Here is a 24,636-nt window from a genome sequence, read left to right as displayed (position 1 = left end):
TTCACTTTATAACATGACATATAGCCTATAACACGCTCACACGTTTAGTTTTTAGGAGGAGTAACATGTACACATGTGGTTTCAACAACCAGATGCATTTACACTGGTCCAGTTTCGTCTGGAAAGCGTCTCACACCTCCTCCTGAAGTGGTTTGAGCGGTCGGATTCAAATCCGCCTCGAATGCGTTTCGGAGGACATTTACACCTGGTCTTTTCACGAGGTGTAAACAGCCCCTAAAAGATATGATGATCTGAATCAAGTGTGTTAAACAAGCCGTGAGTGCAGTGGACTAGCACTGAAAACCAGTGCCTTATGGTCCATGATGTGGTGCATGTAGGCAACTCACTAGGACAGTAAACCTCACAGAGTTTGAGTCATTATTTAGGCGTCCGCGTGTCTCTCTTGACAGAGTGGTTCCTGCATTAACATCCTCAGAGGTCTATAGTCCACGGACACATGATGATGGTGATGACGTACCTGATCCAGGAGTGAGCAGAGGTCCCTCCAGCTCCAGCGCCTCCTCCTCCGCCTCCTCCAGCTTCTTCTTCTTCTTCTTGGGGTCGCGGGGTTTGCGCAGTAAGGAGAGCTCCTCGGGGTGCCGGATGTCTGCAGAAGAGGCACTCGTTGTAATTAAAACTGAACTCATCACAATACCCAACCTAACACACAACCAGACTCTGAAGGCCAGAGACAGAAAAGGAAGACTTGGAATGATACGTTTCAATAAGTCTAAATGCAAACCTTTTTAAAACGAGCCTGAATTACAGCATGTCTGAATGAACTGCCGATAATTCACCCTCACACGCTGCAATTAAACACAAAGCATGAGCTGCAGCACTGTGATTTGATAGCAGGTTAATTAATTCACACAAATGACACTTCTTAAGCTGTTCTTAAGCCCAAGGAGAACAAACACAAGTGTGTCCAACAGTCTGCCCTAACAAAGCCATTTTATTTTTTAATTCAGTTTTGTCTGTTTTAATTTCTCTGGATTCCATTTTTTTATGCTTTAATGGTCAAATGACTTTAGTTGTGTCTAATTAACCATTAAACATATACAATTTAACAATAATTAATTCAAAGTTAATTTTTTTTTATTTTTTGTCTTCTGTTTTATTTTTTTCTGGATTCTGTTTTAATTGTTTAATTTAAATTTAAATGTATTAATTAAAAACGCATGTCTAATGAATTTATAAAATGTATTAATTTACTTAAAAATTTTGGCCTTATGAAATGTTGAATTTTTTCAGAAATTCTGTATTGACCGTTTTGTTATTTCTGGATTCATGATTTAACACAAGATACATTATCAAAACTGGTGCTAATAAAATTAAGGCATAAAACATTGACATTTTAATTAATATTTTAATGAAAAATGTATTAAAATATATATAGTTTTAAATTTAAACTAAATTAAAATAAAGTGCTACACAACATATATTTACAGTTCAAATCAAAACATGGAAGAACAATTGTGTGATAGACTTTTAAATGTTTATTTTATTATTATTATTATTAGATACTGAACATACATAATTCATATTTAATTAGCAGTCTTTTTGTGCTTTAATATTCACAGACACTATATTATGATGTGATCAAGTGTGATTAAGTGTGCAGCTTTACTTTTTATTTGTTCATCCAAAATTCTCCCCGACAATCCGCATTAAACAGCAAATTCCATTTTATGGATTCCGCAATTCTGTGTTTTCCATATCAAATCAAATTAGATGTCTCAGCAGACCAGCGATCTAAAGAAACCTTGAGAAAACGACTCGAGTATGAATTTTGCTTGCATAACAAAGCACATTTTAAGAATCGCTGACAGTTTTGGCACTAACTGACTTTTTATTGAAATTCTTGCACTTTATCTCTCCACTACTTAAAGCGTTATGGCAGGACGACCTGGATTTTCCACAGTCCTGGAGGAAACGAGTGTGACGGAGTGCGAGTGTGTTGGGGAGGGGCTTCACGGCTTGGCAGGAATGGCTTGTTTAGTTGTGTTACTAAAGCAAAAGCATTCCAGAGGTTTTAAGAGCTACCAGATGGTAGTTCTCTCTCTCTCCGAGTCTGCCCTTTTACAGCCATGTGTGAGCGAACCGTAGCAGGACACGGGAGAGCTGGGAGTGAGGGAGCAACTCCTCTCAAATTCCAGTCAACAAACAGAAGATCCTTCAGCAAACGCTCCCAAATAAACATCCATAACTCACATGAAGCTTGTAGAGATCGCTCTGACTGAGAAACCACACATTTCTCATCTTATTGCATCTCTGACAGGCAGTTCTGGAGAAACGCAGTCCGCTTGCTTTAGGAGGTAAATAACAAACACACTCCAACTCATTTTAAGCATCATGCGAGAAAGCAACAGTTAATGTGAGGAGAACACACCAATCAGACCCACAAAACAACTGATATTACCAGAGAGAGAGAGAGTTATGAAGTCAGTGTTGAACAGTGATACGGCCTCTGAATGACCACACACACTAATTCAAGAGCTAGACGTCACATCACAGGTATTCACAACCATTTTCCAAGGCCTACAGTAAAAGTAGACGAGTATCTGAAATAGCTTTGACAAATACTTGCAACAGAAATGCAAAAATATTTGCATGCGAAAAATGTATTTTCTGTGAATCTGTCAGTCTGCATTTACATGAATGCACATCTATTCTGACACGCTGTATTCTTCATGCATGCTTCTGTTGTCTGATTAGTGTTATTATAATGACGGCAGGAATATTAGGCTAATATTATTGCATGGATCCAATAAAGCTGCATGTACACAGGAAACACCTGAGTCGTCTCGCGCTTCAATGGTTTAAACTCATATTGAAATGCTCACAAAGGAATCAAAATTGTTATTTTATAACAAGTATCCAATTCCTGACCTCAAACATTCGATTCCCAGCCCTACTACAGGTGCATCCCAATTTGCATCCTATTTTATATCCGCGGACACTGGGGATAATCCACGGTTCGGGAGAGTAATAAAAAATGTGACCCTGGATCACAAAACCAGTCACATGGGTACATATTTGGCCGAGATGCAACTATTTGAAAATCTGGAATCTGAGGGTGCAAAAAAATTTAAACATTGAGAAAATCTCCTTTAAAGTTGTGCATATGTTGGCGATTGTGCTGCATTCACTCACAAAAATAAATGTTTTATATATTTACGGTAGGAAATTTACTAAATATCTTCATGGAACATGATCTTTACTTAATATCCTAATGATTTTTGGCATAAAAGAAAAATCGATCATTTTGACCCATACATTGTATTGTTGGCTATTGCCACACATAAACCCGTGCGACTCGTGACTGGTTTTGTGGCATTTGACAGGTCGCGGGCGGATGAGAGATAAATCATTAATGTGTTGATTTCAATATAGACACTGAACTCTCATTTCACTGTAAAAAGCAATGATCATGCGTCACTCTTTTTAATTTAACCCTCTGAGGTCGACAAACGCGCCGACGCGTTTTGCCGGATTTTCTCCACATTGTAGCACTATAAACTTAAATTACTCCATCATTTATGGTCATACAGAAAAAAGAAATATAAAAAAAGAATCTGTGATATTTCTCCTTTTGTATGTGTCCACTTACAATCAAATCAAAACATTGTGCTTTTGTAAAATAAAGAAAATAAACAGGGTGTGCTTTCTGCCTCTCCGTCGCGGTGAACTTTTTTTTCTTGAGCACGTCTATAAACTGAAACAAAACTCAGCGAATACTTGTCACACATTTATGAGCCATATACCTTTATAAACATTTAAGTGTGTACTTTTAAATGATCGCATTCAAAACGAAAACAAATATTCTCTAAGTAATTTGTATAAAACCAACAAGATGTCCAGCTTCTCAAACGCTTGCTCATTACAGTTAATTTGGCCACGCCTACTCGCGCAAAAGATATTCACATGCAAATCTCCACATGGAACGCGAACGCGCTCGTTACCTCAACAACAAAACACTTCACTTCACTTTTCGTCGAGTTTGAAAGACGTGCCTGAGCTTACATTGGATTTAGGCTACCTCAGAAGAAGAAGAACGCGATTTGAAGACAAGAAAGATAAGGTAAGAAATTCTTACATAGCCTAGTTTGTTATTGTTGCATAAATGTCACGTTGCAGCTGAACTGTTGCTAGATATATGGGGAATATTATAATATTTAGACCCGTGTTTACTGTGTTTGTGGATATCTGCTCAAACATAGATATGTTTATGGTAACCATAATGTTTTATATTTGAGAGTGATCGCGTTTGAATGTATCATATTTTGCAAGCGATCGCGTTTGAATGTATCATATTTTGCAAGCGATCGCGTTTGAATGTATCATATTTTGCAAGCGATCGCGTTTGAATGTATCATATTTTGGATGAAAGCAAAACGCACCAAACGGCTTCATGTTTTTATTATTATCTCATTTCATATCATCATAACGGATGGAAACATTTGAAGTAACATGATAATCAATATATTTTTCTCTAGCTTAGTTGTTACTGAAATCTTTTGGAAGATTTATAGGCTGCTATAGGTTATTTATTGTTATTATTATTTTATCCGCACTGCGCATATACCTTATGCCTACAAGGCACAACAAACCTGGTGTTCATTATATTATATATCGTTGGAAACGTGTGTGTGTGTGTGTGTGTGTATTCTGTGAATTTTAAAAAGGAATTTTAAAAAGCAATTTTAACCAGAAAAATCTAATATTTATTTCCAAAATCGTGCAGGCCTTTCTCTTGATATCAGTATGTTCACTTTTTTTTTTTTCAGGTCCCAGATGCCACTGAGGACTTCAACATTCACATGAGTCTCAGTACGTGAACATGGTAAAGTGAAAATCTTGGAAATGAAAGGTATGTACAATGTTTTTAGGAATGGCACAAAGGTCTCTGTCTTTGAAGTGCTTTTTTGGCATTTGTTGTGTATCTTTGGATTATGTTGTGTTGTAAATAAATCCAAACAATTTAAAAGCCATTCTTTTTTAAATCTCCTCATTTACAGTATTGTGCAAGGTTGCTCAGAATGATAGGGGCCTGATAGCTCCTAATAGGGCCGTTAGGGGAGGTTCTTTGTCTTTCTCAGGTGAGAAAAGCTTACATATTAATGAGCTCTCGCATAAGGCTTTTTCACACAAAACACGTCGTAAAATTTTTAAATCAATATATTGTCTTATCTGAATGAGCAGTCAGGGTGATTTTCACATAGTTTTGCAGCAAATATTCTAGGCTACGTCATACAATTTTCAAAAGTCTTGTGAAGAAATAATCAGTATGGGTTTCATGGCCTTATTTCAGTGAGAATTTTTTTTTGTATTTTCAAAAACCACGCATAAATGTCATTATCTCAAAACTACAAACTTTTACATACATGCTGCTGATATATTATTGTAGCAGAGTTTGTGCTGAATACAGTGTAATTAGACTTTAGCCATGAAAATGTCACAAGTAACAGAAATAACCAGAAATGTCAGAGCATGTCAGAACACCTCCAGGGCCCAGAAAACAGCTCAGACCTCAGAGGGTTAATTTTCAACAACAATATATCTCTCTCTCTTCAGGGAAAACCAATAAAGGAAAGCGAGCCTTGTGGCAGCGTTTTAATTAAATAGTTCACCAGGCCAAATAAAGTGTCGGGTGTGTGATATGTAACGGCTGTATATGACAAACTAATGAAGCCTTTGCTTGGGCTGAATGTGTTTAAGTTCTTGTGTTTGTGTTCGGGAAGTTGCAGAGACGGAAACAGTGACACTCTACTGTAAGTTTGAAGGGAGTAAAGCCTGTGTTTAAGCTATTAGGATGTGCCATTTTGCCAAAGAAGAACTTTTACGTTAAATACATTTTCATTTAAAAGCAGGATACTCCAGTGCAACGTGTTTCCATATCATCACACTTAAGCCTGTTTTATACTTCTGCGTCGAACTGCCGCCGTAGCTACGTCGTAGGCTGTGTGTAGCGCGCGTACCCTACGGCGTACCCTGACGTGCACCTCTCCAAAAATGTAACAACGCGTCAATTCTACGCGGACACAAGCGCTGTGATTGGTCTGCCAGAACCCCTCCCTCGGGGTTTCACATGCTCCCTAGGTGCGCGTCAACGCGGACAACGACACAGAAGTATAAATTAAAACCAACACGTTGCCTACGGCGTATAGGCTCCGGCGTAGGTCCGACGCAGAAGTATAATGAGGCCTTTACAGTCCCCCTGTGGTGAAAATCCAGCTTTTAATGTTGTTTATGTGTCTATGTGGTGTTTTTAATATGCTTTAAGACAAACCATGTGTAAATTCATAAGTCGACACCATTGCTGAGTATTTCCTCCTTAAAACTGCAGTGAACCAAAGACAGTCTCAAAAACACGCTTTGAAATCGCTGGTGTTTCTGACGTCACAAACTACCTTGTAACCAATCAGATCAACGTGTGATCGTCAACCAGTGGATCTCTGAGCTGAGTGAGTGAGTGGAGGCGGGGCTCATTTGCATATTCATAGAACCACGCATACTAAATGAGGCGAGAGTGTCGAGTTACAGTCAAGGCATGAATAATAATAAAAAAATTATCAAGATGAGTTTTAAGGGATACAATTATTGATTTCACCGAATAGATATATATATATATATAGAGAGAGAGAGAGAGAGAGAGAGAGAGAGGAGAGAGAGAGAGAGAGAGAGAGAGAGATGAGAGAGAGAGAGAGAGAGAGAGAGAGAGAGAGAGAACCCATCATGTTCAGCACACGCTTCAGACATACAGTCCAAAAGCATCTGGAATATTAAAATAACTGAATTCCATTGTATTACATAACAAAATGCAATGGGGACTCATAAATAAAGAGGCTATTATTGAGAGTACAGTACATTAGATTACAACCGGCCATTTAATTGCATTTCAGCAACATTTTGCCCCAGTTCCAGCAAAAAAAAAAATATATATATATATTGTGATATACTGTTTTTTGTTATCATGAAGTAAAAATGACTCATGGTCCCACCCCCCATTAACTGGTTATTTTTCAGTTTGACAAAAGCATTTACCGAAAATCAATAAAAGGCCAAATATTAGATTGCATTTATTAAATCTGTAGAAGTAAAAATAAACAAAAATCCATTAAAAGTCCATTTAAACAACTTTTGCAAGAATTTAAATAATCAATGGAAACGTTAATAACAATCAGAATCATTAAATTCCTTATAATTCCCATCCCTACTATTCTATATTAATTGTTTGTTGTTTTTTTTTGTATTTTCTCCCATTTTAAACCCCAACACATTTGTTTCTAGCAATGTAGTATTCAAGTAATAATAAACGAAGTAAATACCAAAATTTCATGCTATTAATTAATTAAATAGTTCACCAGCCAAATAAAGTGTCGGGTGTGTGATATGTAACGGCTGTATATGACAAACTAATGAAGCCTTTGCTTGGGCTGAATGTGTTTAAGTTCTTGTGTTTGTGTTCGGGAAGTTGCAGAGACGGAAACAGTGACACTCTACTGTAAGTTTGAAGGGAGTAAAGCCTGTGTTTAAGCTATTAGGATGTGCCATTTTGCCAAAGAAGAACTTTTACGTTAAATACATTTTCATTTAAAAGCAGGATACTCCAGTGCAACGTGTTTCCATATCATCACACTTAAGCCTGTTTATACTTCTGCGTCGAACTGCCGCCGTAGCTACGTCGTAGGCTGTGTGTAGCGCGCGTACCCTACGGCGTACCCTGACGTGCACCTCTCCAAAATGTAACAACGCGTCAATTCTACGCGGACACAAGCGCTGTGATTGGTCTGCCAGAACCCCTCCCTCGGGGTTTCACATGCTCCCTAGGTGCGCGTCAACGCGGACAACGACACAGAAGTATAAATTAAAACCAACACGTTGCCTACGGCGTATAGGCTCCGGCGTAGGTCCGACGCAGAAGTATAATGAGGCCTTTACAGTCCCCCTGTGGTGAAAATCCAGCTTTTAATGTTGTTTATGTGTCTATGTGGTGTTTTTAATATGCTTTAAGACAAACCATGTGTAAATTCATAAGTCGACACCATTGCTGAGTATTTCCTCCTTAAAACTGCAGTGAACCAAAGACAGTCTCAAAAACACGCTTTGAAATCGCTGGTGTTTCTGACGTCACAAACTACCTTGTAACCAATCAGATCAACGTGTGATCGTCAACCAGTGGATCTCTGAGCTGAGTGAGTGAGTGGAGGTGGGGCTCATTTGCATATTCATAGAACCACGCATACTAAATGAGGCGAGAGTGTCGAGTTACAGTCAAGCATGAATAATAATAAAAAAATTATCAAAGATGAGTTTTAAGGGATACAATTATTGATTTCACCGAATAGATATATATATATATAGAGAGAGAGAGAGAGAGAGAGAGAGAGAGAGAGAGAGAGAGAGAGAGAGAGAGAGAGAGAGAGAGAGAGAGAGAGAGAGAACACCCATCATGTTCAGCACACGCTTCAGACATACAGTCCAAAAGCATCTGGAATATTAAAAATAACTGAATTCCATTGTATTACATAACAAAATGCAATGGGGACTCATAAATAAAGAGGCTATTATTGAGAGTACAGTACATTAGATTACAACCGGCCATTTAATTGCATTTCAGCAACATTTTGCCCCAGTTCCAGCAAAAAAAAAAAAAATATATATATATTGTGATATACTGTTTTTTGTTATCATGAAGTAAAAATGACTCATGGTCCCACCCCCCATTAACTGGTTATTTTTCAGTTTGACAAAAGCATTTACCGAAAATCAATAAAAGGCCAAATATTAGATTGCATTTATTAAATCTGTAGAAGTAAAAATAAACAAAAATCCATTAAAAGTCCATTTAAACAACTTTTGCAAGAATTTAAATAATCAATGGAAACGTTAATAACAATCAGAATCATTAAATTCCTTATAATTCCCATCCCTACTATTCTATATTAATTGTTTGTTGTTTTTTTTGTATTTTCTCCCATTTTAAACCCCAACACATTTGTTTCTAGCAATGTAGTATTCAAGTAATAATAAACGAAGTAAATACCAAAATTTCATGCTATTTTGTGTGTGAGAGAGAGAGAGAGAGAGAGAGAGAGAGAGAGAGAGAGAGAGAGAGAGAGAGAGAGAGAGAGAGAGAGAGAGAGAGGGGTTATCAGACTTCTTTCCTGGTCAAAAGAGTTTTTCTACAGATATTGAAAGCTCATAAGGCCTTGTTTCCCATAAATGGACACGACAAAGTTACACTGCCAGTTACACTGATAAGAATCGTTTATAAAAACAAGATTTGGAGCAGTTCAAGGACATGCTGGCTCTTAGTTATGCTAAAGACCAATCATGGCAGCTCAGTGTGTTTAACAAATAATAAAGACCAAGAAATGTGGTTCATTTATCAGATAGCAGTGCTATGGCACTATCGCCTCAACATAACTGCAGTGCCACAGTATTTCCAACGCTTGAAGCGTGATGCACAGTAGCAAATACTATAACGCCTTCCAAACATTATAAGTGATATTATCACCACACTACTTGCCAACAGAACACCATGTTGTATTATGTAATAAGTTCTATTTGTGAAACTACTCAGATAGGATTATAGAGCAGAATCACTGACATTTTGCAACTAAGTATAAATCTGTATTTACAGATTTATCAATCAAATCAAGTTAAAAAAATGTTTTACCAAATTGATCAATTCTCAACTTAATTTCAAATGACTTGTTAAATATTATGTATATGAATATTATGTTTGATTTTTTTTTTTTCAGCAATGCTGTTGATGTTATACTGTCTTTAAATTGTTTAATGTCATTGATACTGGCTTTATATCAGTAACCCTGCTCCCAACAACATAGCATACTCCTGCTTGAAATGTGTACTGTTGCATCATGCATTATACAATATTGTAAATAGTTTTTTTGGGGGGAGTTTTCAGACCTTTAGATCATTTGCTTTTTTCCCCGAAACAGGGATTAAAGTGGTGGTATAATGCCCCTTTCTACAAGATGTAAAATAAGTCATGAGTGTGTATGTGAAGTTTTAGTTCAAAATACCCCACAGATATTTTTGTTAAAGGGGTGGTAAAACGCCTTTTTTCGAAGGCTTGATTGTGTTTGTGGGTGCACTGTAACATGTGTTCATGCTTCGTTTTTAAAAATTCGCATTATTTTTCACATATTTAACCATTATTCTACACTGCTCTGTCCCTCCTTGTAAAAACGGTCGGATGATTTCCGCGTTCTATGAAGCCCCCGCCCTTCAAAATACGCAATGGCTCAGATTGGTTAGCTGGCCCAGTGTGTTGTGATTCGCTAACCGCCAAGTACACGTTGTTTGGAAACGTCACGCCCCCTTATCTTTACCGGTAGTTTGTGCTTCAGTAAACAACGGCGCCAATATTGCCATACCAGTTTGAGCCCGAGTCAGACCCAGGGAATGTTAGTGGAGAGGATCGAGCAGAACCCTGTTCAAGAACGGGCTGTTAAAGGACGTTTCAGAAAGGTATGTTTTTTGAAGATCGCTATATGACACTGTTACTTTTGTATATTTAGAACGATTCGTAGCTAAATATCTGTCGCCTGAACTATTAATCCAATACGAACACTAAACATTGGCTTTACAACAGTAGCCAAATCAAACACAAAACCATGTTTAGCATGCCTGTAGATAAACAAGCATGTAGATAAACAATACATAAAAGCTATAATCAAAGAATAATTTACACTGATCACATAAACGACAACACAACAACCACGAACATTCCAAGTTCGCTGCGCTGGTGACATTAAACAGAAGTTTGTCGGATAAGTATGAATTAACGTTAGCATTTAACAAACTGGTTTGTGGAGCCAAACAGCGTTGTCCTTCGTTTACTTCCTTGCTACAACGTACAATTAACAATACGAACTATTACAGGAAAACACAACGACGAAAAATAAATCATACTTGCAGGTTGTGGCCCGTAAACAGTTTCTGTTTTTAAAGTTGGAACTGCTCCATCTAGCCGTTGTGCGAATCCTTCATCGGAGGAGGGGTTTATGTAAATATTGGGCTTAGTGATGTCAGCAAGCCCGCAGGAATGTCGTGTAGTCCCTACTGGCCGTTTTTTGTAGTTCTTAGAAATTGATTTCTTTAAAAGCAAATATCTCCCTTTGCTTTAAACTTTGAAAGTTGTAACTTGGCAGATGTTGTTTATGCTCAAACAGCAACATTACACACTAACTAAAGTTAGAAAAGTGAAATCGTGTTTTACCACCCCTTTAAAATTGTCACTTTTTGAGGGTGAGCAAAAACGCACCGTTTTGTGTCTGTCCCTTTAAATGCAAATGAGCTGCTGCTCCCGGCACAGGGGGCGGAGCTTCAACAGCTTGCACTCACACAGACATGCACTGAAAATTTCAAAACTTTTAGCCTTTTATGTTCAAACCGGACTCAAGAAGAAGTGACAACATGTAGACAACGTTTCTGAATGGTTAGTTGATGAATTTATGTAGCTTATGTGTAGTTATCTTCTAGTCATTGATTAGCATATTCTGTCATGATAATCTATAAATTGTGTTCGGGGGCGGGGTTTATGTAAATTTTAGGGTTGGTGATGTCACTAACTCGTGAAGAAGCTCGTGTAGTCCCTACCAGCCATTTGTTGTAGTCCTTAAAAAGCGATTTCTTTAAAAGAAAAATATCTCCCTTTGCTTTGAACTTTGAGCCGTCGTAACTTTGCAGATGTTGTTTATGCTCAAACAGCAACATTACACACTAACTAAAGTTAGAAAAGTGAAATCATAATCAACCCCCCCTTTAAAATTGTTACAATGTTGCAATTTCTTCTTGTTTCAGTTTGCTTTCACAAGGCAACTGACCTAAATGGATCAAAATGTGTTATTGTGGCTTTCTTTGTAGTTTTGCTATATTACCTTTATAATTCTGAGCAAACATCAAGGCTTCGTCTGTATTTGAATGCGTTTTGGACAGTTCTGAGATATGCATTACAGCTAGTTTTTGCTCCAGGTTAACCTGCGATTCATTTTGAGAGGCATTAGCAAAACAAACACTGCTGCTTTTCACACAACGCATGTGATAATTACTCATCATACTTATGTCCGTTGGGTCAGATTGCTTTCTCCCCACAAGGGAACGGCTCCAGAGTTCGTCTTCAAGCGGGCCGAGACCAACTCGTTCAGTTAGTTCATCCCTGACGTATTTCTGGACCGGATCCGAGTGTGATCACCATTTTCATATATGCCTAAACTAACTAAACCAAGGGAGAACACTTGCTAGGTTCTGAGACAAATGCTCTAGACAACCCAGGTATGAAAACGGCCTTAATAGCCTATATATTTAAAGTCCCCCTTTGGTGATTGTTTATGTGTCTATGTGGTGTTTTTAATATGCTTTAAGACAATGCATTTGTAAATTCATAAGTCGACACCATTGCTGAGTATTTTCTCCTTAAAACTGCAGTGAACCAAAGACAGTCTCAAAAACACGCTTTGAAATCGCTGGTGTTTCTGACATCACAAACTACCTTGTAACCAATCAGATCAACATGTGATCGTCAACCAGTGGATCTCTGAGCTGAGTGAGTGAGTGGAGGCGGGGCTCATTTGCATATTCATAGAACCGCACATACTAAATGAGGCAAGGGTGTCGAGTTACATTCAAGATATTTTAAGGCATGAAGATTTTTTTCCAAGGGAAAACCGTTTAAATGTGTCATTTTGGTGATCAAAGATGAGTTTTAAGGGATAAAATTATTGAAATAAAAAAATAGCGGGCAGTTTTCAGTGTTTGCAGTATGCTAACATATAATTCCAAGCAATGATTGTGCTGGGTTGCGAAAAATAAAGACAACTGGTTATTTAAAAACACAAGCCCTTGGATAGATAGAGAAAATACATCAACACATGAAAACAATTGTGTTTTCAATCCATTTCATGGGGCCTTCAAGCTGCCACTGTATTCTGATTTAACAGCATCTCTCCATCCAAACCCTACATCTATTCTCAGCATTAAAGGCTGAATGTGCTCTAATGTATATCAAAATAACACAATTATCATGACGCATTGTTCTTCAGAACCAGTGGGAATATTGAGTTAGGCTAATGGAGTTTATTTTAGGGAAGGCACTCACTGAAGGTTTTGCAGATGTCGGACACGGCCTTGAAGACACGGTCAGAGAAGTTGACTTTCACCCTCATGTGCTTCATGTTGGGAAGCTGAAGTCGCAGAAGCTTGTGTTGTGGAGTGAAGAGAAGCCTGGCGTCGGCCTGAATGCCATATTTATCAAGCGTCCAGTGGGTCTTTAACAGCCAGGTCTTCTTCTTTTCCCACCACAGTGCGTGATCTGACCAGTCCTTCTTCACATCTAGATAGAGAGAGAGAGAGAGAGAGAGAGAGAGAGAGAGAGAGAGAAATATGACATGGTTAGGAAATGACAAGCCGTGTTTCCATTACCCTTTAAAATTGCGCAAATTGAAATTGTGAATTGAAAATACCATTTATCGCAAAAAACTTTTTCCGCTCGCATGAGTAGGGCCCTATGATTTCCGTGATGCGGAAAACGCGGACGGAATCACGGAATTTACACATGAAAACGGAATTCTCTTATACGCACGGAATTTGCATATATTTCGTTGACGTATTAAATAAACGATTTTTTTTACTTCCTTCTCATTTTTTCAGTTTAAAACAACAAACGTAGAAAGGTCTCTACCTAAACCCAGAGCCATATAGAGAGACATCTGTCAATACAGTTAATATACAGGGATGCAAACAGCGCGCTTTTCAGTATGAGTGCAAGCATGAACCTTTTGCGCGCTCAAATTCGTTATTTCAAATGTAGGCGCGCGGCAAGCACGCTCATAATTGAAGCGACGCGCTAATTTTTTCCAGGCGCAGCGAGATGAAAACACCTCAATTTTTTCAATTTGAGAAAAAATAAAACGGATTTCATAGGGCCCTACATGAGGTGGTTTTTCAGGCAGTTCGAAAAAGAAATATTTAGCAAATCTGCAATGGAAACAGTTTTTGCTCATTTGCAGGTCACCTGACGTAGATGACGCGGTGTGTTTGGACAGAATACGAGACAGAGTTCTTTATTAAATTCATAAAAGACAAAAGAATTACAGGAATAATGGATTCTAAACCTCAAAGAAATGCCACAATCGAGACCTCGAAGCAGAAATGAGGGAGAAACACCCAGAAACTCCTCATATGAGCCGCTCACAAGTAGGCTATAAGGGTCTTTCCTCACCATTAATGCTTGGATAACACACATGCGTCTCCTTTGATTAATAACAATGGCCAGTGCTGAGGCTGGGATACGTAAACCTACCAACATCCGTCGCCATGATTTTTGGAATGATTTTATCATCACGAGAGGAAAAAATGACGTTTTAGTCGCATGACATCAGTTTCGTCATTTCGCAATAGTTTTTTGTCGACATTTAGAAGAAAAAAAAATTGCACAAGTTTTGCGCAAATCTGTAATGGAAACGCAGCTTTTGATGAACACTCGGGATGTAAAGTAGCCAAGCTAAAACTGGCTTCTAATTTGCTTTCACATCCAGCAATGCAATAGAGTTGAACGAGAGGTCAACTAAAGAGAAACGTGGTTCAGTGTCAGATGTGTTCGTGTGAGACTGCACTTGCCAGAGTGGAGGCTTGCGTTCTGGCCTGGATGAAAGCGTTCGCCGGGAGGCTCGAGCACACGGGCCGAAAACAGGAGCAGTTTGAGGTGAAGCGCTGGGAATGTTTGTGTGTGTGAGAAAGGAGATCAGGGTCAGCCCTTTCCCTTTGTTCCAGATTCACATTGTAATCTGAGTCTGATACTCTAAACCAGCTTTTCCTCTAACAGATGCACACAAACAACTCGAGCTGCGGGCATTTGTGGAGAAGAAGAATCCAATGCACACTTATCAGGTGACATTACACACGCCAATCAGGGCTCTGCACTTATATTTTAGTTTTATAAAAACACTAGTGTTGCCACAGATCTGGCATTTCTAACTTCCATACAATACCTTGAAAAATGTTGCAATTCAATACCACAGGGAAATATTATCACAACAATAAGGGCATAAAATGTGAACAGTTTCTAGGTTAGTTTACGCTTGACCCTCGTTAAAGTATTTTCTTATCAACTGAAACTCTGCTGTCTCAGAGTTAAACCGTTAAACCCTTATGCTTTTGTTTTGGTGGAAAACTACAAATCAAATCACTTTATTGTCACAACACCATGAATAAAGAGCGCAGGTGGTTCAATCCTTCAGCATGGTAGTATCGGATATACACGCTAAACACATTAACAAAATACAATAGCATATTTTACTATACACTCGGTAATAAAACGACGCATAAGCATCTATAATATGGTTTGTTGAAAATAATCAAAACAGATGGACTTAGTTAGGCTAATGTATGTTTCTGTCGATGGATACGCATTCTGGCTTCGCCCAAACTTTGTTCAATACGAGTGCCAATATGACCAGTCATTTACGCCGTCATAACGCACAGAACTTGCTCGCGCTGTGAGAAGACTGATGTGCACACACACCCGAAGCGCCTTATTAATTCTCTTTCATATCTTAGACAAATTCACACACATTTATCTCAATATGTCCACCTTTGAGAGTATCCAAGTAAACAGCCGGTTATGGCTTAAGTAAACAGTAGAGCAAGAACGCATTCATGTTAATCTAACAACAAAAGACGAACTCACTCGCTGCTCTTCACTAAATAACATTTTTGTAAATTTAATAAGGATTAACCTTTATGCAGTGTTACTTTACATTTGATTTCTTTATTCAATTTCTGTACCTGAGAACTGAATATTTAAAATATATTATTATATTTAAATATTTAAAATATTTAAAAGGTTAGACCTACCTGAAAAACCTGAAAAGCTCAGGATTATTTCATTTGTATCTTTATTCTATTTTATTTTAATAATCTTTGAAATTTATATTAATAGTTTTAGCTGGAATATTGAATTTGGAATCGAGAATTTAAAAATGTCACTGATGTCTAAAATTGTCGGTGTCATAACCTTATTTATTACAATACAAGTATACATGGGTCAAAAACAACAATAACTATTTGCTTCATGTATTGCTTTCTTTGTGGTGGGGCCAGTGAAAATGTAATCATTGAAATCAGTGAATTAAATCGAAAATCGAGAATCAAAACGAATTGAGATCTTATGAATCGGCACATCTGAATCGACACCCAGCCCTAAAACAGACGAATACACAAATGATGTCTTGGTGAGTATCCTAGCAGACACAGTCGTTCACGTCTTAAGTGAATGAAACAGTGGAGGCATGTGCATCAGTATCAGTGTGTACTGGATCTGTGCATTATGTCTTAAAGAGACAGGAGCCTAATATTCCTGCTCTCTTGTGTTTTTAATGTCAATGTTAATGTTAATCAAACAAAAGACAAGGAAATCCATCACTGCTCTTGATTGAATAGCTTTTGTAATTTTAATAAGGTTTATTCTTTATTTAGCTAATTTATACAGTGGAGATTACATGCAATGATGTTTTACATTTGATTATTTCAACTGTATTTCAAACTGTTAGAAACCTGAAAAACCTGAAAAGCACTGTTTATTTCATTTGTATCTTTGCTCTATTGTATTTATTTGTGCTGTTGCTTGTAGTTTGATTATTTATTCTTATTTTCTTTATATTTTTGTTTGACAGTAGTCCTTTTTTCCCTGAACATAGCCGAACCGCACCGAAACCCTAAAACCGTGATAAAAACCGAACTGTGAGTAATTTGAACCGTCGCAGCCGTACTATACACAGAGCACGTGAACATTTAGGTTAAAAACACAATAATCACAGATTATGTTCACCTCTGCAGAAGTGGTGTGTAGTTTGCAGTAAAGTATGCATTAGTGCAGCTGGAAGGGAAGCTTGAATATGATGATAATAGGCACTTTAACAGGCACTTCTCATTCAACGGAGTACAATATGCTGTAATCATCTGTCCACTGAAGTATTGGAAATTATGCAAATGTGAACATGCATAACGAGCACACGTTATGCTCACAGCAGACATGGAGTTCACTGCATTCCTGTGAAGTGAGAAACACTGAAACACAGATAAAGCTGCTCGTGTATAAATGTTCACAGTGCAGCGCTTCACTCTGAAACACGCAGTGCAATGGACTTTACAGTCCCCCTGTGGTGAAAATCAAGCTTTTAATGTTGTTTACATGTCTATGTGGTGTTTTTAATATGCTTTAAGACAAACCATGTGTAAATTCATAAGTCGACACCATTGCTGAGTATTTTCTCTTTGAAACAAAGACAGGTTTGAAATCGCTGGTGTCTCTGACGTCACAAACTACCTTGTAACCAATCAGATCAACGTGCCGGCGGGCATTAGCATATCATTAACAGCGAACTAGCAGGGGCGTCTCGAGAGATGCCAAGATATCTCGGTATATTTTTCTGTTGATATGAAAATTCAGGTAGATTTAGCAATACAGCGGGTGTATGATGCATATTACGATGTTATGATGAACTATATGACGTTCTGAGTTGTTCAAAGCGTTTCTGATGATTGTTCGAAGGCAGCTGACTCTGAGATGGCCAACGGGAACATGGTTTGTGTAACATTAGCAACACATTATTAGCTGTTAATGTGTAACATTAGCAACACATTATTAGCTGTTAATTACCGTTGTGTCCGACGTTGTAAAGAGCGACACCATTGTGCATTATGCGTTTACCTCAGTGAGTTGAGCGAGTAAAAAAAACTTTTAAATATGTAATTTTGGTGATCAAAGATGAGTTTTAAGGGATAAAATGATTGACTACAGGGGGACTTTAAATAAAACACACACGCTGTGGTGTGTCAACCTGCTGTTGGAGAGAGAGCGGGAAAGTGCAGCTGGTACTGGCACATCGATACCGTGGAAAATGAGTATTTAAACAGTTTCAAATATTTTAGTATCGATATTTATGGATGAAAAAAAATCAATAAAAATCTTGACAGCACCTAAAGACACTAATGCTAATGTGACACGATAATAATTAGGGCTGGGTAGATATTGACACAAATTTCACGATTCGATTCAGAATTCATTAGATTCAATTCAATTCCAATCTTTTAAACAATTACGCGCTGAACCGGTCCCGGGCCGTGAGTGAGTGCCGGGTGGGCCGGTGGAGTCTCTCCATCAGTGATGTCAGCAGACAGGTATGCATGCGAGCAGACAAAAGAACCCGTTCTCCACTCAGCGGCCCACTATCCAGTTTCTCCCTGAGTTTGTGTGACTATGAAAGTTAGCAGTTTAGAAGATTGTGTTTTCTTTTGCTTTCTGTGTGATTTAAACTTTTTGGTTCAAACACGAGAATTCACAAAAAACACATTTTTTTTTGTGCCCAAATAAGTATAAAACATGAGGTCAGGTTATTATTTGTTAGATGACAAACATTTTTTTTGAAAGGATTACGAGCCAATATGTTTATTTCTAAAAAAGAACAAACTAAACACACTGTGATAAAGTTTGTTTTTTTAAATTTAATAGAATTTTCGGTTCACTTTATTTTAAGGTGTCCGTGTTACAGTTTAATTATACATTTAAGTACTGAGTAATATTAATGAACTACAAGTACTTACTATAGGGTTAGGAAAATGGGTTGGTTTAGGGTTAGTTGCATGTAATTATGCATAACTTATAGTTATTACTACAGTAACCTCTGTAACAAAGACACTGTAAAATAAAGTGTTACCGAATTTTCTTATTTTATTAGGACAAAACAATGAACGTGACTATCCATTTCTAATACCATTCATTACCATTACCATTAGGACAAAACAACGAACCATCCATTTCCCAGCACATCTCTCGAATCTCATGTCCACTTCTGTCACAGCTGTGACCGCTTTCCTCCAGACAGAACCGCACTGACTCAGTTTTTCTCCTCCACACCCTACAAACACACTCTTCACACCGGCCCCGTTTCAATGACCACATCTCGTTCACTAGCCAACCGCGGCGTCCAGCTCCATAACAACACACACACAATACAGACAACAGAACATGTTCAATTCCCAATCACAGTCTACAATCACTCTGAAGACGTTTAATATAGAGCTGCACGATTAATCGCTAAAAGATCGTAATCTCGATTCAAACACCCACGCGTCGCGATCTCATTCGTAAATGATAATGATTCGCATGTGTGTGTTAACAAAATCACAGCACAACATGCAGAGCTGCGCTCTGACCCAGAGAGAGGACTTGTTCAACCACAGTATCATTATTTCTGTTGTATCTCAGAAGCACTTGGATAAGTTTATAGTTTGTATATGAACACTGATGTCTATGATAGTGATCAAAATAGAGCAAATCACCTTTTGAAAGTAACGTGGCGCTTCAAATAACGATTGCATCGATTACACCAAATGACTTAAAATGTATATTGAATCATTCATACAGGAGATTCGTTCAAAAACGCTGATTCATCCAGTAATTATAATTGAGTCACTGAATCATTAATGCAAATTATCTTTTTTTTTTTTCTTTTTTTTTTTATTCAATTTAATTATATACTTTTTAATAGACTGCAGCAATTAACATTTCGTCTGAACATCTAGTAAATGACATGTTATTTGGTTTAGTTGTGTGTTCAGAATCGTGGGAGAATCAATCTCTATTTGAAACAAAAAATCGTGATTCATTCAGAATCGTGCAGTTCTAGTTATATAGAGCCAAAAGCTTTTAGCCAACATTGCAAATTAATAGAAATAATCAAAAGAGAATCACTATCCTGTACGCTCCTATTCTGCTTTGTAATTTTGGGGATATTGTCCAGGAAGATGTTCTGATTGTCCAGTGAAGTGTGAGGAGATTGACAGTGGTGCAGAGAGAGAGAGAGAGAGAGAGAGAGAGAGAGAGAGAGAGAGAGAGAGAGAGAGAGAGAGAGAGAGAGAGAGAGAGAGAGAGAGAGAGAGAGAGAGAGAGAGAGAGAGAGAGAGAGAGAGAGAGAGAGAGAGAGAGAGAGAGAGAGAGAGAGAGAGAGAGAACGGAAGAGGAAAAAGGAAAGAACAAAAATAATCACTTTTTTTGGGAAGCTGTTACACGCTGTGTGAGCAAAATCAATACATTTTAGTCCAATGCAATAACATTAAAGGAGTAGTTCACTTAAAAATGAAAATTCTGCCAATCGTTTACTCGTATGAGTACCGTGTATGAGTTTCTTTATTCTGCTGAACACAAAAGAAGATTTGATGGTTGATGGTTGACCACACTGACTTCTATAGTATTTTTTTTCCTACCATGGAAGTCTGGTTTCCGTCATTCTTCAGAATATCTTCCTTTGTGTTCAGCGGAAGAAAGAGACTCATACAGGTTTGAAACAACTTGAGGGCGAAATTTAAAAGCAAAAAAATTACATCCCCAAGTCAAAAATTTCAAGTAACCGATAACATCTAAATTTTTAAATTAGTCTGACGTATTATTTCTCATTGAGCCAATGTTAACAGACTATTGCAACAAGAATTTCACTTGGGCCAATTGAAAAATTTAGATGTTATCGGTTTGGGAGGGTTAGAAATTTTTTACAGTGAGTGAACGATCCCTTTTACTAGCATTTTCAGGAAAACTAAAATCCTCTCGGGGTCAAAATGAGCGTTAAATTAATTACATTATTAAGTTTTAATTTGCTAAGTGTAAACAAAAGGATTATTGTGCTGACACTAGTAAAATCTATAATGTGTTAAATAATGTCCGTAGTCTTTCCTTCCTGTGACGGGAACGGGAATAAAGCCAGATGCAGATGGACTCTCCCTTTAAGGGTGGAGCAGACAGCTGGTGATTCTGTACAACGTGTGTGTGTGTGTGTGTGTGTGTGTGTGTGTGTGTGTGTGTGTGTGTGTGTGTGTGTGTGTGTGTGTGTCTCGACCCCTTCAGTCTCCGGCCAAGCTTGTGCCAAACATCCCTGATGAATTTCAATGAAATGATGTCAGTCCATTTTTGGGACTAGTATGATTTCATCTTTGACCGTCATCCACATGAGCCATTACGTTGTCATGCGCAGCTATGGAATAAACACGCTCATAGATTCAAACACACACACACGATTTTTCCAGAGGATCCCCAGTGAGACTGGTTTCCCAGTCCTGCCATCAGATGGGAGTGCTGGGAGAACGGCCCTTCATTGACCATCCATCAAACAGCCTAAAGAGAGGGCTGTAATTTAATTAGCTGTCGGCCAATTGCATTTCTTGGCTAAAAATACAGCCTGCCAGCAGATGACGTAATGCTGTAGCAGAAGGGATCCATGCTAAGTGATAGGACGCATTAAAGGGTGCGGGAGACCTCCAGTGCTGCAGAGAGAGGGGTGTGTGTGGCGACCCATGAACACACAGACGACGGTCCAGGAGGAAGAAAACACTGCGAATCACAAATGCACTTCCTGTCCACTCGATCGCATGTGTAGCACTGTCGTGTACGCAGCTCCCTTCTTTCATTAATGACAGTAAGTTACATTTGTGAACATTACGGTTAAATAAACAATTAAATGGCTTTTCTGAGGTAAATTTGGCGTGACATGATTGTTCTCAAGCTGTTTCATATAAGCTCTCATAAGCGATCCGTCATTAAAGAACGCCAAAACTACATTCATTGCTTGTATTTCATGATAAAATTGACAGGATTTGAAAGCTGAAACTTTGTTAATTGTTTTACATTACAAAGGAGACAGTTAAGTGCAATCTTACTGCGATTATGGATGGCTGCGCGACAGCAAAGATGAAAAGATACTGAGAATAAGAATCCATATCAGTATCAATTAAAAGCTAGAATTGTTGCTGATTGGTTCGCGTCCTCACCCCTGACATGTTTATCTGTTCTGAACACGAAATAGACGGTTCCTTCCTGCACTTTTACAGTTCTTGCATGTTCATTCATTGACACGTCTCTGTCGTTTCTCTCTCTCTCTGGCACAGCCGTCAGCGTTGTTGCTCGACAGAGATGAGGGTAGGGATGTAACGATATGAAAATTTTGACCGATACCGATAACCGATAATTCTTTATATTTGAAAGCCGATAACCGATATATTGGCCGATAAATCTAAATCCAAGTTTTTATATAATTTTTGAGAGCCTGATTATAAAAACAAAAGTCTCATCATTCAAAGCCATGACCCAAACACACAATTATGATGTTCTCATTGTATGCAGCTGATATGACAGACACATGTTGCACTGAACTGTATTTTCCTTTTTTGAAGTGATTCCAAACATATTTCAAGCCATTTAAAAGCATCATGTTGAACAGTGCGTATCTGAAGCGTCTCAGCTGTAAGAAATAATCCATTATTTATCGGCTTTATTATATCGGCCAAGCTGATCCTCAGTAGCCGCCTTTCCATGACCCTTCAAATTGCGCAAATTGAAATCGCGAATTGAAAATACGCCCAATGGAAACACGTAAATTTCGCAAAAACTCCCATTTATCGCAAAAAACTTTTTTCGCTCGCATGAGGTGGTTTTTCAGGCAGTTCGAAAAAGAAATATTTCGCAAAACTGCAATGTAAACAGTTTTTGCGCATTTACAGTCACCTGACGTAGATGACACGGTGTGTTTGGACAGAATACGAGACAGAGTTCTTTATTAAATTCATAAAAGACAAAAGAATTACAGGAATACTGGATTCTAAACCTCAAAGAAATGCCACAATCAAAGTGAAGTTTTAGTCGCATAACATCGCTTAATGGAAACGCCGTCATTTCACAATAGTTCTTTGTCGACATTTATAAATAAATAAATAAATAGCAAGAGTTTTGCGCAAATCTGTAATGGAAACGCACCTACTGTCCCCATGCGTATTTTGGCGCTCAAACTCAGTGAGGTTTTTTGCCACTGCAACTTTGCTGTGCGTCGTCTTGTTTTATTATGTCAACACAACAGAAGATGTGATGGGCTACTCATCACAGAACATGCAAGTAGAAAGGCACGCAATTTTAATCATTACATTTATATTGTCGCCAATTCAATTCTATATTTATATTTTATATTATATATATAATTTATATAACTCGCAAATTAATAGCGCAGTCTGGATCCCTGTAACATCAAGAAAATGTTCTATATTTTTGCCTCAACATTCAATAGAAATGTTCACATACATTCACATGGACAACACTGTAAATGATTATTCAAATGACTGCCAGCGATCTTATTTCTGTTGCATATTAAAGAAGCACAAATAATTAAGATATTCACAGGGAGCAGTTTAGACAAATATTATTTGTAGAATACTAAAAGCTCATAAATAATGTATATTTCCATAAATTATGCTGAAATAACTTCATTATCAAGCTTCTAAAGCCAGCCTTGAAAGCAGACATGAAGCTGCTCCTCTTCCCAGAGGGCTTCAGTGTAAGTAAGCAAGTCTAAAACACTAAATCACAGCTAGATTTGATCAACGCCACAGGAAAGCGCTGTGCTGGGCAGGGCTTCTGCTCAGCGTAACTACTTCCCGTCTCGTAGATTAGACCCTGAAGACCAACACACACGCTGCAGTCAGCGCTCAACTACAGAGAAACATTCATGTGCAAACAAACCAGCCTTCACATTACGAGAATAACTCATTGCTAAAATTATTCAGAGGCACATATCTTGAAAATTAGCTACATTTACATGGAGACTTGTTTCTTGTTTGTTGATGAATCCGAATGTAGTTTTTACATGAACGCTAAATAAAGTGATCGGGTTGATGTGCGCGTTTATGTCACAAGCTTTAAATCGGAATTAATTTTTTGACATGCGCTCACTGCACAAATGTAGTTTCCCGTGATTTGTGCGTACTAACCATTCTACTATATTGCACATGAACTTTTGTGCCGTGCTGCTTATATTTAACAGGCAGTAAAAAAACACACCTTCCTAAGGCCCACACTAAGGCGTCTGTGGATGAAACCAGGACTGGTGGGTAAAAAACTTTAAAATAATACGACAGTCATTAATGATGCTTCATTCAACAATAAACAACAGCTCGTTCTTTGCATCACACATCATTACGCCATTTCTACAAAATTGTGAAGGTGAATAGAGACCTCAGTCAGAGTGTGTGAAGAATAGACGCTTCTGTCCAGTTCACAGCAAACTCATGCAAAAGCTTATCACAGATCAAGAATTAACATGCGTAACGGCCCTGGTTTTACTTTAACATTTGCGTAATGCCAAGCATTCTTGTTGCACACACAGTTAACAGCATGTAGTCATGGGATGAGGAGATGACGAGCCAATACATTTGTGGAGACAGTCAAATGTCTTCAAAGGAAATGAAGCCTTGTAGGTTTAATCAGACTGCATTATATTCAGGAGCAGAGCGAATGCAAAGTGGACCGAAATTAAAGTTGAAAAAGGAGAAATATTTTTCTTTTTAAAATATTAATTTTCACAGCATTAAAGAAAATCAAATGGGCGTATTTAATTATACAGCTACACATGAAATATATAATATGTATATATCTATGTAATATATGTATTAGGCTAATAGGCTTACACTGTAAGTGACATGAACAAAACAGACAATTAAATTGTCAATCACAAATAATCATCAGCACATAATCCATGATCGTGAGTTCAAAATATTGCCCAGTCCTAGTTG

At 37.9% G+C, this 24,636-nt stretch overlaps 1 protein-coding gene across 5 annotated transcripts in view; it reads right to left on the bottom strand.

The window, feature by feature from the left end:
- The window catches only part of fermt2 (FERM domain containing kindlin 2), a 72,912-nt gene that overhangs the window by 32,338 nt on the left and 15,938 nt on the right, over positions 1 to 24,636 (bottom strand). For all 5 annotated transcript variants that reach the window (XM_084096017.1, XM_084096014.1, XM_084096016.1 and 2 more), the window contains exons 3-4: positions 13,130 to 13,363; positions 479 to 607 (exon numbers count right to left, since the gene is read on the bottom strand). In XM_084096017.1, coding sequence (XP_083952143.1) covers positions 479 to 607; positions 13,130 to 13,363 — 363 coding nt within the window. The remainder of the gene's footprint in view (positions 1 to 478; positions 608 to 13,129; positions 13,364 to 24,636) is intronic.

This window comes from Abramis brama (genome assembly GCF_963993115.1).
Source record: "Abramis brama genome assembly, chromosome: 21".
Lineage (NCBI taxonomy): Eukaryota > Metazoa > Chordata > Actinopteri > Cypriniformes > Leuciscidae > Abramis > Abramis brama.
The sequence above is the reverse complement of the archived record's forward strand: the minus strand, read 5'-3'. Positions and strand labels throughout refer to the sequence as shown.